At 48.2% G+C, this 14,781-nt stretch overlaps 2 protein-coding genes across 2 annotated transcripts in view; both read left to right on the top strand.

Moving 5' to 3' along the window:
• LOC133134051 (integrin-linked protein kinase-like) overlaps nucleotides 1-2,761 on the top strand; it is a 19,567-nt gene extending 16,806 nt beyond the window's left edge. The window contains 3 exon segments of the mRNA XM_061250434.1: nucleotides 405-504; nucleotides 1,591-1,721; nucleotides 2,598-2,761. Of these exon segments, the coding sequence (XP_061106418.1) occupies nucleotides 405-504; nucleotides 1,591-1,721; nucleotides 2,598-2,747 (381 nt within the window). The 3' untranslated portion in view covers nucleotides 2,748-2,761.
• Nucleotides 2,762-4,957: 2,196 nt separating this feature from the next.
• On the top strand, nucleotides 4,958-14,303 carry smpd1 (sphingomyelin phosphodiesterase 1). Its single transcript, XM_061250348.1, has 7 exons — nucleotides 4,958-5,745; nucleotides 7,912-8,315; nucleotides 8,458-8,829; nucleotides 9,092-9,263; nucleotides 9,561-9,637; nucleotides 9,912-10,057; nucleotides 12,250-14,303. The coding sequence occupies exons 1-7, from the start codon at nucleotides 5,524-5,526 to the stop codon at nucleotides 12,672-12,674; spliced, it is 1,818 nt and encodes a 605-aa protein (XP_061106332.1). The 5' UTR covers nucleotides 4,958-5,523; the 3' UTR covers nucleotides 12,675-14,303.
• Nucleotides 14,304-14,781: the final 478 nt, after the last annotated feature.

The raw sequence follows: 14,781 nt of genomic DNA, 5'->3' as shown, positions 1-14,781 counted from the left end.
ATCTGTATTCATAAACCACCTCTCCATATGAGCTATGGATGTATATTCATGAACCACCTCTCCGTATGAGCCTGTATTCATAAACCACCTCTCCGTATGAGCCTGTATTCATAAACCACCTCTATATATGAGCCATGGATCTGTATTCATAAACCACCTCTCTGTATGAGCTATGGATGTATATTCATAAACCACCTCTCTATATGAGCCATGGATCTGTATTAAGTGTGATTGATTGTTAGTGAGATTGATTGATTGACAGTGATTCTTTGTGTGACTGACTGTCCATGTGATTGATTGATTTACATATTGACTGTCAGTGTGACTGATTGACAGATTGATTAATTGCCAGTGTGACTGATTGGCATATTGATTAATTGTCAGTGTGACTGATTGATTGACAGATTGACGAGGATATGACAGCCAGGATAAGCATGGCGGATGTGAAGTTCTCCTTCCAGTGTCCCGGCAGGATGTACGCTCCAGCCTGGGTGGCTCCTGAAGGTACCACCTGACACACCTCCACCTGACACACCTCCACCTGACACACCCCCACCCGACACACCTCCACCTGACACACCCCCACCCGACACACCCCCACCCGACACACCTCCACCTGACACACCTCCACCTGACACACCTCCACCCGACACACCCCCACCTGACACACCTCCACCCGACACACCTCCACCCGACACACCCCCACCCGACACACCCCCACCCGACACACCTCCACCTGACACACCTCCACCCGACACACCTCCACCCGACACACCCCCACCTGACACACCTCCACCCGACATACCCCCACCTGGCACACCTCCACCCGACACACCCCCACCCGACACACCTCCACCCGACACACCCCCACCCGACACACCTCCACCTGACACACCTCCACCTGACACACCTCCACCCGACACACCCCCACCCGACACACCCCCACCCGGCACACCTCCACCCGACACACCCCCACCCGACACACCTCCACCTGACACACCCCCACCCGACACACCCCCACCCGACACACCCCCACCTGACACACCCCCACCCGACACACCTCCACCTGACACACCCCCACCTGACACACCCCCACCTGACACACCTCCACCCGACATACCTCCACCCGACACACCTCCACCCGACACACCTCCACCCGACACACCCCCACCCGACACACCCCCACCTGGAGCTGGTGCTCATACGGATGTCAGATCAAGATACGATTGAGCTAATTAAAGAATTAAGCTAATTAAAACATTCCTGAAAGGGATTGGCCTTTGGGCACTCCTGGTCTAGAAGCAGTCTCTGTTCATTGTGTAAGTGTGTAAGTTGTTGGTAACAGAGTACAGGGAGATGCATGGTTCAGAGACCTTTGGGATGTTCAAGACAGAAGTTTGACTCTCCCTCTCTCCTTGTGTCACACCTTTGCCTCCTCTCTCTCTCTCTCCCTCTCCCTCTCCCTCTCCCTCTCCCTCTCCCTCTCCCTCTCCCTCTCCCTCTCCCTCTCCCTCTCCCTCCCCCTCTCCCTCTCCCTCCCCCTCTCTCTCTCTCGCTCTCTCTCTCTCTCTCTCTCTCTCTCTCTCCCAGCCTTGCAGAAGAAGCCAGAGGACATTAACCGCCGGTCAGCCGACATGTGGAGCTTCGCCGTGCTTCTGTGGGAGCTGGTGACCCGGGAGGTGCCCTTCGCCGACCTCACCAACATGGAGATCGGCATGAAGGTAACGGTGCACTCTGACCTCACCAACATGGAGATCGACATGAAGGTAACGGTGCACTCTGACCTCACCAACATGGAGATCGACATGAAGGTAACGGTCTACTCTGACCTCACCAACATGGAGATCGACATGAAGGTAACGGTGCACTCTGACCTCACCAACATGGAGATCGGCATGAAGGTAACGGTCTACTCTGACCTCACCAACATGGAGATCGGCATGAAGGTAACGGTCTACTCTGACCTCACCAACATGGAGATCGACATGAAGGTAACGGTCTACTCTGACCTCACCAACATGGAGATCGACATGAAGGTAACGGTCTACTCTGACCTCACCAACATGGAGATCGACATGAAGGTAACGGTGCACTCTGACCTCACCAACATGGAGATCGACATGAAGGTAACGGTCTACTCTGACCTCACCAACATGGAGATCGACATGAAGGTAACGGTGCACTCTGACCTCACCAACATGGAGATCGACATGAAGGTAACGGTCTACTCTGACCTCACCAACATGGAGATCGACATGAGGGTAAAGACAGATGTGAGTGTCGCGGCCTCAGGTGTTGCCTGTCTGGCAGCCCTGGGTGACGTAATGGAAGAAGTGTTTCTGCTTTTATATCGGAAGAGTTAATGTTGTGAGCATGTTTGTTTACATCACATCAGGGGCTGAAACTGTTAGTATAGGGATCATCACATCTGGTGCTAGAATCCAAATCCAGCCCTGGTGTTCTTTTCTCCCGGGTAATTAACTGAACACGTAGTGTTACTGATTGGCCAGACTGTCTGCACACCTGACTCCCAGGTGACCTGCTCTGCCCTTGAGGACGGTGAGTTGACGACCCCCCCCCCCTCCCCCCCCCCGCAGGTCTCCCTGGAGGGCCTCCGGCCCACCATCCCCCCCGGCATCTCGCCACACATCTGCAAGCTGATGAAGATCTGCATGAACGAGGACCCGGCCAAGAGGCCCAAGTTCGACATGATCGTGCCCATCCTGGAGAAGATGCAGGACAAGTGAAGCGCCCCCCCCCCCCCCCCAACACCACCAGCGTTGCCTTAACAACCCCCCCCCCCCCACACTACTTCCCTCTGCGCCACTCGAACCTCATCCCTGCTTCTTCTTCTTCTTATTTTTTATGGAAAAGAACACTGTTGGTTTTTATACATTTATTTTCATCTTCTTTCTTTTTGTAATATAAGTAACTTGTGCCATGATTTCAATATTGCCTTGCAGGTTATGAGTTTAATATTTCATGTTTCTGGGTGTTTCTTTTTTTTTTTTGTAAACTCACAATTTTCAACAAACATGTTACTGACCAAAGTGTACAATCGTATGAAAGAAAAATCTTCTTTTAAAATTGTTATTAATCCATCTCTATAAACAGTGGAACTATTTCAGTTATTTAAGCTGGATCATCCAGTTTCTCCTGACCTGTGAGAAGATTGAAAGATTGTCTCCCAAACCCCGCTGTCAATCAACTTCACCTTCTGAAGAGGGATAATAAAATCTGGGGTGGGGGTTTGGTGTCCGGACCAGGACCCAAAGAAGAAGTGTGTGCGGATAACCCAGCGTCCTCCATTTCTGATAACTGAAAATAACCCAGCTGCTGGGTTGGGTCTGTGACAAACATGGTGGCCAAATGACAGGGTAGTTAGAGCCATACACACCCCCAAACTAAGTCCACAAAATGGAGGTGGCCACTCGCGCCTCTTCCTGAACTGCTTACAGGAAATGACATCACTTTTACCCCCTTCCCCAGTTTTTCGCAGGAAGTGGCCTGCCACAGGCTGACTGCATCCCGGGTAACTTTAGGATCTTTTTTGAGGGGTGGAAGTCACAGTATCAACAATTCTTTGCGGTGTGAGCTGAACACGTGATTTTTCACACATTCGCTTGGTCTGTTCCAGAAAAAGAAAATTAAAGTTTAACCTAAAAGGGAGATCTTGCCTGTCATATGTTAAGATTTATTTTTGTATTTCATATCTCTAATTAGGAGGGAATTGGGTGGGTGGGCGGGGGGCTGTTATTTTTCAATATTTCCTATCATTGGGATGCAAGGTGCTTAAGCCGTCTGGTCAGTGCCCTGAATAGACCTGTCTGTTTTCTGCCCAAGTCGTTTCCTGCCTTTAAAGATGGTCATATTTGTCACGGTTCGTATTCTATTGTTTTTTCCGTCTCCCGTTTCACAACCTGCTTGTTGTACTAACCAGCAGGCAAAACGAGAGAAAAAAACGCATGTCTTCTACAAATGTGTGTAATTTATATAGACGCATATTAAAAGATAAAAGAGATTTTTTTATGACTCACGTGTGATTCCTGGTCTAGAAATAAGGCCACAAACATTCCCGAAAATCAGTTGTGAATGTCAGGGCACTAACCCCGAACGATTATGGCATGTAAATACACTGGGTTTATTTTTTTTATTTTCTTTATTTTTATCTCTTACCGCCGTCGTGTTATCCTTGAGTTACTTGCGGCCGTTACTTGGTTTACGTTCCAGACAGAAGGCCAGGACCTGTGGGTTATTCGACTCGTTTTGGTCAAATGCTTTATCTGCATTCCAAATGCTCAGTCCATATTACGCAAGAGAACGGATAGCCTAGTCAGATTCCGACTGCTTGCAAACTTAATATTTAGAAAAATATTTGACAGTTCAAATTCCAATGTTGTCTACCATCACTTAATTAAAGTGTGTAGCTCAGACTTAAATGTGTATAATAATAATTATAATAATAATAATAATAATAATAATAATAATGATAATAATAATAATCATAAATAAGCGTATTGGTTATTCTGCATTCAACATTTGTATACTTACTGTAGCTTGAATGAAAATTGTATTGTATAAGGGTATTATGCTATCATGGCATTTTTTTCTTGCCTTATGTTAGTCTGTAAAGCGTCTTTGTGACGGTCTTCCGTGAGAAGCGCTATAGGCCAACAAATACAATAGAATGGAATTTAAGTTCTGTTTGATTTAATCATGGAGGACACTTTAGCCCGCTTTGATTTCCCTTGTATTTTATACTAGCATCAACTCACTTAACTCGGTTCAGTTTAGTTAAAGTTGGGTTTATAAGAAGAAGAAGAGAGAAAAACAAGGAACAAACAAAAAGTGTCCCACACGTAAATTCAGTTGAGCAAACATTGCCCTGACAGCGATACGGCTGCTCGAGCACTCGCAAGCACCGTGCGCAGCTTATGTGGCGCAGTCACGTGATTCATCACCTGACTTACAAGTTGTTAAAGTTGTTTGCGGAATGTTAGGTAGCTACGCTTGGCTATGCAATAATAATAATAACAATATTAATAATTGGAAATCTTTCTTTTCGATCAGTTCAACATCGTAATGTTGATATAAAACTGACTGTGCAAGCGTCGCTTTGCGCTTATTGACAATAACAAGTCACACCGCAAGATAACAGGAATCTCTCCACACCAGCTGGGCAAGCAGGAACTCTGTACAGTGGAGAAATAACTTGTGGTGTGACGAAATGCGTGCAATTCCGTGAGTTACAACGTTGCATGTTAACTGAACAAGCAGCCAGTCGAAGGACAGTCATTGCGTCGAGAACGCCGTTGTGTCAGCCGGCTTGCTAGCGGTAGTTACCAGCAAGCTAGCCTAGAGTTAGCACATTTCTGTATGCATTCGCAAGGTGCACCGGGTGGAGTTAATCTACGGGGCAAAAGACCACCACGTTATTTTGAAGCGTAAACGAATCGACAGGCGTGAGGATTTACTAAGTTGCTGAATCATAGATTGTATCCACAGCTTTCCGAATTATCCAAAATGAAGCCGGTAGTTTTCGGGTTGGGCACGTTTTTCCTTTTGTGCCTCGGGTTTTCTTTGCTGTCATCCCATGTCGGAACGGCGCATCCTGTTCCAGGCGAAACTGAGGCCCATGCCAGGTTTGTGGACGCGGTGAAGAAACTGCAACTTGGCTACGGATGGCGAAACCTAACCTGCTCGTTCTGCAAAGCCTTGTTCATCATCGTTGATGTGTCCCTCGGGGTAAGAAGCTTTTTCGTGTTTTCTCATTCATGCATGCGCGGTTGCCATCGTTCAAGTCAGGTCTGCGTATTATTTCTAACCTTGCACTATAATTAAATTCAAAAGTAACATATTACTAATTAAACTTAAACTAATTATACCGAATTAAATGCAAGAAATTGTATAGCTGCCTGTAGGCTTACTACTTGGTGGCCCAGTTTCAGAGACCCAGGTTAAGCCTAGTCCTAGACTACAATCAAATTTTTATGGAGATCCTCCATACAAAACTCAATATAGTCCACGACTAAACTTAATTTGTGTCTGTGAAACTTCAGCTCATCGTCGACCGTCAACCGATTTCTCCAGAAAAAGTTCCGGATTCTGTTGGCTGTAAAGTTCTAAAATGCTTACATGTTTCTTTTGTCACCATATATGTTATACAGTAACGATTATTAGTTAATAACGTTCTTGCAAAAACAATGGTATCGTTAAATGGTTCATGCAAATTTTTCATTGTTTTCGATGTTAACAAGGATTGAATGGAAATAAACGCACATGTGGTTTGAGGGATTAAACTGGATTCCTTAGTATTTTGTATTAGAATTACTTTATTATGACGGCAACGTATGCCATATTTCTTGTATATGTCACGGTGCGAATGTCATTAAAAGTGCAGTTGAAATGGCATATGCAATCTCCAGGAATAGAATCATTGTTTCGTGAACAAATCCTACGGTTAAAAGAAAGTACACTGTTTAAAATACAAGATTTATCCGGGAAATTTGCATTGTTATAACCCGATTTTCACCTGTTTTTTTAAATAATTTCTTTTGTTTTTATGTCTCATGTTCCGTCCGATTTTCACCCTTTAAAAAAAAAAATAAAAAAAAAAAAACTTTTTGATAAAAGAAATGGGGGGGGGCTTATAAAAGATGCAGCGCCAAGGCTAACACACAGGTATAATCAACCACGGGACACAGGAACACAAGACTTTGACCCCCTTCGTGAAAATGCGCCAGTGTTATTAGGTTTTTATACGTTTTAGGTTTTATTGGCCCTGGAAGAAGTAACTTTATGAGAGCCTCTGCTGTGGCAATGCTTTTCATCTGCTTCCTAAAACACCAACGTCGTGTCTTTCCGTTGGCCATACGCCACGCGGAGAAAGTTGCATGATGTTGGCTAATTTCTGGGCTAATAACTAAATCGAATTAGAGGACACGTTACCTCAGTCATACCCAGGTAGCCAGCGACTCCGGGCCGGGTCTACGTCGATCTCTGGCCAGCAGCGCTGCCTCGACCTGGGGACTGAGTTACTGCTGCAGCAGCCAGTTACGTAGCGGGTTCCGTTTTGATGGCGTTGCATATTTTTTTGCCCCCGAGTAACCTACATTCGAGCTACTGGGTTCCTCATTTCAGCAAATTGCATCTACGGTCGTTAATTTCTTGTCTCTCCTTTGATGGGTGTGTTAAAACAAAGGGAGGCCTAAGGTTCTCTTTAGACCCCTACACTATATCCGCTTCCAGAGGAAAAACACACCTCATAAGACTTTCTATTTGAAGTTTATTTTAAAAGCATCTTTTTAAATGTTTTTATTATTTTTATTTTTATTTCGAATACTTTATTTTATTTATCATGTCTTTGTTTTTACTCTTGGTGTTTGTTGTTCACGCATGTGATTATTTTGGCCACGTTCTTTTATTGTCCATTGTCGGGAAGAAGCTTTGAGCATTCTGTTGGAAAATCACTGTCTGGATGGAGATATTATTATAACTTCAGACTTAAACAAGCAAATATCAGTTTCCAGACTTCCGGCCCTACCCAGCATCCTCAGCGACCCATGCTCGCTGTCGGGCGTTGGTGTGGCGGTTTACAGCGGGTAGTTTATAGTCTTGAGTAGGGGAGGGGTGTGATGTGTGGTTTTCACAAGCACAAACTGACACCATCGCTAGTTTTTCCTCACAGTTGGCCGACATGCACGGTCATGTCTGTGTGTCTGTGTGTCTGTCTGTCTGTCTGTCTGTCTGTCTGTCTGTCTGTCTGTCTGTCTGTCTGTCTGTCTGTCTGTCTGTCTGTCTGTCTGTCTGTCTGTGCACGCAGACTGACCCTGCTGTGTGTGTGTGTGTGTGTGTGTGTGTGCGCGTGCGCACAGACTGACCGTGTGTGACCCTGTATGTGTGTGTTCTCAGGCGGAGATCAACGAGGAGCGCGTGGCGCGGATGGTGGCGGAGGTGTGTGTGAAGCTGCACCTGGAGGAGGAGGGGGTGTGTCGGCAGATCACGGAGCTGTTCCGCGACGACTTCATCCGGGCGCTGCAGGAGTCCTTCCTGTGGCCCAGCGAGGCCTGCGGGGTCCTGCTGGGGCCCGACTGCGGCCACTTCGACATCTACGCACCCTGGAACGTCAGCCTGCCCGCCGTGCCCAAGCCCCCCGTCTCCCCGCCCTCGCCCCCCCAGCCGGGCTCCCCCCGGGACCGCGTGCTCTTCCTCACCGACGTGCACTGGGACCGCGAGTACCAGGAGGGCAGCAGCGCCGACTGCAAGGAGCCCCTGTGCTGCCGGGAGCAGTCCCGGCACCCGCCCTGGCTCCACCGGTACGCCCACACCGTCACACACACACTGAGATTTAAGGCCAGTATTACTGGGGGCTGCCCAATTGGGTGCAGCTTGGCTTTCGAGTGTCCATTGTGTTGGGGAATGTTGGGTTATTTACGGGCTGGTCTTCCACACCTCTAGGGCCGCCGGATTCTGGGGCACCTACAGTAAGTGTGACCTGCCGCTGCGGACGGTGGAGAACATGCTGCAGAACGTGGCGCTGGCGGGACCGTGGGACCGGGTCTACTGGACCGGCGACATCCCGGCCCACAACGTCTGGGCCCAGACGCGGGCCCAGCAGCTGCAGGAGCTGGTGACGGTCACCAGGCTGATCCAGAAGTACCTGGGCCCCAGCGTGACCGTGTACCCGGCCGTGGGCAACCACGAGAGCACGCCCGTGAACAGCTTCCCCCCGCCCTTCGTCCACGGCAACCGCTCCTCCAGCTGGCTCTACGACACGATGGCGGAGGAGTGGAGACCCTGGCTCTCCCCGCAGGCACTGCAGACTCTCAGGTGTGTGTGTGTGTGTGTGTGTGCGCGTGTGCGTGTGCGTGTGCGTGTGCGAGTGCGAGTGCGAGTGCGAGTGCGAGTGCGTGTGTGTCCGCAGGCACTGCAGACTCTCAGGTGTGTGTGTGTGTGTGTGTGTGTGTGTGTGTGTGTGTGTGTGTCCGCAAGCACTCCAGACTCTGTTCCATGTGTGTGTGCGCCCGCGTGTGTGAATATCTGTGGTACCTGACACACACACACTCACACTCTCTCTCTCTCTCTGCATCAGACGGGCCGGGTTCTACACGGAACAGATCCAGCCAGGCCTCAGACTCGTCTCCCTGAACATGAACTTCTGCGCGCGGGAGAACTTCTGGCTCATGGTGAACTCCACCGACCCCGCCGACCAGCTGCAGTGGCTTGTGGGAATCCTGCAGGAGGCTGAGAACAAGGGGGAGAAGGTGAGGTGGGACGGGCCTGAAAATGCTCTTCTACCTCTTTCTCCATAGTAATGAGGACCTCTTTCTCCATTGTAATGAGGACCTCTTTCTCCATAGTAATGAGGACCTCTTTCTCCATAGTAATGAGGACCTCTTTCTCCATATTAATGAGGATGAAGGTTAAGGGTCAAAGCCATGACGTACAACATACAAAATATGAATGTTAAAGGATTGATTTAAATAGATTTTTCTCCTGTCCTGCTCCCTTTCCTGGTCCTGTGGCCTCTCTGATGTATTCTCTAATGTAATCTTTCTCAGGTACACATCATTGGTCACATCCCGCCTGGCCTATGTCTAAAGAGCTGGAGCTGGAACTACTACCACATTATCAACAGGTGAGTAGAACTCTGAACTACTACGCCATTATTGCATTGCTTTTTATTTAGCACTCTTTTATCCAAAGCCACATAGAAAGAAGTGCATATCAAGGACATTAGAACACACAGAGCAGGTTGTGCAGCCGTGAACATCTGGTCTCGTACACATGTACATGTACAAATATGTACTACAGGTACTGGTCAAAAGCTACACAACAGAATGTAAATAAGAAAAGACGTACCTCTCTGACTGCCGTCCGTAGGAGTCAATCGCTTTACGGTGTTTTGACAGGTACGAGAGCACGGTGACTGGGCAGTTTTTTGGACACACCCACGTTGACGAGTTCCAGATGTTCTACGACGAGGAGACCCTAACCCGACCCTTGGGTGTGGCCTTCATTGCTCCGAGTGTGACCACCTACATCAACCTCAACCCAGGTAACCCACACCTACATCAACCTCAACCCAGGTAATCCACACCTACATCAACCTCAACCCAGGTAATCCACACCTACATCAACCTCAACCCAGGTAATCCACACCTACATCAACCTCAACCCAGGTAATCCACACCTACATCAACCTCAACCCAGGTAATCCACACCTACATCAACCTCAACCCAGGTAATCCACACCTACATCAACCTCAACCCAGGTAATCCACACCTACATCAACCTCAACCCAGGTAATCCACACCTACATCAACCTCAACCCAGGTAATCCACACCTACATCAACCTCAACCCAGGTAATCCACACCTACATCAACCTCAACCCAGGTAATCCACACCTACATCAACCTCAACCCAGGTAATCCACACCTACATCAACCTCAACCCAGGTAATCCACACCTACATCAACCTCAACCCAGGTAATCCACACCTACATCAACCTCAACCCAGGTAATCCACACCTACATCAACCTCAACCCAGGTAATCCACACCTACATCAACCTCAACCCAGGTAATCCACACCTACATCAACCTCAACCCAGGTAATCCACACCTACATCAACCTCAACCCAGGTAATCCACACCTACATCAACCTCAACCCAGGTAATCCACACCTACATCAACCTCAACCCAGGTAATCCACACCTACATCAACCTCAACCCAGGTAATCCACACCTACATCAACCTCAACCCAGGTAATCCACACCTACATCAACCTCAACCCAGGTAATCCACACCTACATCAACCTCAACCCAGGTAATCCACACCTACATCAACCTCAACCCAGGTAATCCACACCTACATCAACCTCAACCCAGGTAATCCACACCTACATCAACCTCAACCCAGGTAATCCACACCTACATCAACCTCAACCCAGGTAATCCACACCTACATCAACCTCAACCCAGGTAATCCACACCTACATCAACCTCAACCCAGGTAATCCACACCTACATCAACCTCAACCCAGGTAATCCACACCTACATCAACCTCAACCCAGGTAATCCACACCTACATCAACCTCAACCCAGGTAATCCACACCTACATCAACCTCAACCCAGGTAATCCACACCTACATCAACCTCAACCCAGGTAATCCACACCTACATCAACCTCAACCCAGGTAATCCACACCTACATCAACCTCAACCCAGGTAATCCACACCTACATCAACCTCAACCCAGGTAATCCACACCTACATCAACCTCAACCCAGGTAATCCACACCTACATCAACCTCAACCCAGGTAATCCACACCTACATCAACCTCAACCCAGGTAATCCACACCTACATCAACCTCAACCTAGGTAATCCACACCTACATCAACCTCAACCCAGGTAATCCACACCTACATCAACCTCAACCCAGGTAATCCACACCTACATCAACCTCAACCCAGGTAATCCACACCTACATTAACCTCAACCCAGGTAATCCACACCTACATCAACCTCAACCCAGGTAATCCACACCTACATCAACCTCAACCCAGGTAATCCACACCTACATCAAGCTCAACCCAGGTAATCCACACCTACATCAAGCTCAACCCAGGTAATCCACACCTACATCAAGCTCAACCCAGGTAATCCACACCTACATTAACCTCAACCCAGGTAATCCACACCTACATCAACCTCAACCCAGGTAATCCACACCTACATTAACCTCAACCTAGGTAATCCACACCTACATCAACCTCAACCCAGGTAATCCACACCTACATTAACCTCAACCCAGGTAATCCACACCTACATCAACCTCAACCTAGGTAATCCACACCTACATCAACCTCAACCCAGGTAATCCACACCTACATCAACCTCAACCTAGGTAATCCACACCTACATCAACCTCAACCCAGGTAATCCACACCTACATCAACCTCAACCCAGGTAATCCACACCTACATCAACCTCAACCCAGGTAATCCACACCTACATCAACCTCAACCCAGGTAACCCACACCTACATTAACCTCAACCCAGGTAATCCACACCTACATCAACCTCAACCCAGGTAATCCACACCTACATCAACCTCAACCCAGGTAACCCAGGTTAGGTCCACTGCTGTATTGTAAAGATTGATTGGGTATAGTTCTGAACCGGAGTACGGAATTTCTGGAATAAAGAAGTTTTATTTTTAAAATTTTATTTATCCAGGTTTCCGTGTGTACTACGTGGATGGGCAGTATCCTGGGAGCACCCACCTGGTCTTGGACCACGAGACCTACATCCTCAACCTGACGGAGGCCAACAACCGCACGGGGGCCGAGGTGTCCGGGCCCGACCCGAACCCGAAGTGGACCCTGCTGTACCGAGCCAGCGAGGCCTACGGGCTCAGCAGCCTGTTCCCCTCCGACTGGGACGGCCTCATCAAGACCTTCCTGGCGGACGACCGGGTCTTCCAGCGCTTCTGGCGGCTGTACCACAAGGGCCGCGGGTCCCAGCCGTGCCTGGACACCTGCAAGACCGCCACCATCTGCTTCCTGCGCAGCGGTCGCTACGACGACCAGCGCCAGTGCGCGCAGCTGGGCGTGTCCCGGCGGGAGATGGCGCGGGCCATCCGGGAGAAGACTCTGTGCTGAGGGGCGGGGCGGGGCGGGGCGGGGCGCCGAGAGGGCGGGACGCCGGCCGCGTACCCCGGGGGGGGGGAGTCCGGTCTCGTCAAACGTGTCGGGCCTGTGCCCGCGCCGGCCCTGTTGCGAGAGGGTCGGACACCCCTGTATCTTACACGGTCGGGTGTCGAGTGTCAAAAACCCCTCAATCGCCAAATGAGAGGTTGTACATCCTAAAACGCATTACCTCAACCCGGTACCCATTTACTGCATACATACACGTATACATACACACATACACACACACACACACACACACACACACACACACACACACACACACACAGTTTAATCCTCTCTGATTGAGGTGTGATTTACTTGCATAATGTTACCTCACTGAAAGTCTGTTATTGGTTTCCATGGTTAATTTGTTCTCCAAAGATCCTTTTTATCCACCCAAAGTTGCTTCACTGCTGCCGTGCCAATTTTCCCTGTGAAAAAAATACCACACAGAGACTGGTCTTCTGCCAGTCTAATGAATGATTGTTTATACAAGGGGCCTTGTCCATGCAGATTTTGTTCAGGAGCACGAAACTTGGATGATACCTTGTTTGCTGCCATATGTTCTCTTATCGTTGGTGGTAAACAGGTGTGTTCCCCAATGTAAAAAAACAGGGTCCACTTTCACGCGATACACAGAAATTATATTCCGAATGAGTGTATTTTACTGTTTGTATGGTCTTAACTCTGGACCCTGTAGACACGCATACCTTAACTCAATTTCTGATTTTAAAATCAAGTGTTCAGGTTTGTCAGACCGTCTGTCTTGTCCCTGCGTCTCTTTAATAATTAATCTGCTGCTTTCACTTCTGATTTGATCTGGTCTGGGCAGACTGTAGCACTTCGTGGTTAAGGCGCATTACTGAGACCTGCAAGGTCTGTGGTCCGATACCCGGTGTAGCCACGGTAAAATCTGCACACCCTTAACCCTGCATTGCTCCGGGGCGGATTGTCTCCTGCTTAGTCTAATCAACTGTACGTCGCGTCAGCCAAATAACATGTAATGTAATGTAATGATTGACAGGTTCGCCTGACCAGGTATCTGTACGTTGTCTGGAGCTGGCCGTAGCTCTTATACACTCTTATGAACCAGTACAGCCTTAGAGTTGCATGGATTTTACATTTCAGCCCTGCAGCCAAAATGTGTCTCTAAAGCCCCTTGAGGATGAAACTGGTTTGTGAATTAGTTTGCATTTCAGGTTTTTGCAGGCAAGTGCTTACCTGTGAAGAACAGTTACCTGGCTGTACTTCTAAATTAGCGGGAATCGAATCCTCACACTCTTTACAAAAGGGTCAGGAATGGCACATGCTGCTGCTGCTGCTGGTATTCAGGTAAAGCCTCTTGTGGTGGTGGACTTTGAGAAGTGAGAGCTACTTTGCAAATACTCTTCCCTTTTCACAACCTGCGTTGTTGGCGTGCACTTTATTTTCCTTCCCCAAGGTCATGTGCCCTGAGTCAAGTTCTCTTTCTGCACGTTCTCCGCAATGTTGATCTCAAGGACTTTTTTTTTTCTTTTCTTTTTTATGTATAAGAAATTACATGATGAAATCTTAAGAGCTATGTTAAAAAAAAATAAAGATGCCATTTCTATAAATAAAGCGGTGTGTCTGGTTGTCTCGCGTTCATTTACAGGAAAAGAGCCCTATCTCGCTCAGGCTGTGGCCTGAATAGTCGAACACGGGTCGGTAATCCTGGTCCTGGAGAACCGCAGGGTGTGCTGGCTTTCGTTGTTACTCTTCACTTAACTGTGTAATCGACTGCTTTAATTGATCAATTAACTCGCCTCATCTGGTTTCTTGGGTCTGAATCAGTTGCTGGTACAAAAACCAGCACACCCTGCGGCTCTGCAGGATCAGGGTTGCCAACCCCTGGTCAAAATGCTGCCGAGATGCTCTTTGAGACTGTTTGTTGCTTTACATAAATGTATTAAGTTTGGTGTTTATGGTGGTCTATATTGGCTACTCATGTTTAAGCAATGAAATTTCAGTTTTTCCTCCAATGTGAAGAATTTTTAAAAAGTAGGCCTGTTTGAAGCGTATGAAAGTAGTAGGCTTTATATTTACGTGATGCACCTTG

This window comes from Conger conger, chromosome 7 (genome assembly GCF_963514075.1).
Source record: "Conger conger chromosome 7, fConCon1.1, whole genome shotgun sequence".
NCBI classification, from domain to species: Eukaryota; Metazoa; Chordata; class Actinopteri; order Anguilliformes; family Congridae; genus Conger; species Conger conger.
Note: the sequence above shows the minus strand (reverse complement) of the source record. Positions and strands in the feature narration are given on the sequence as shown.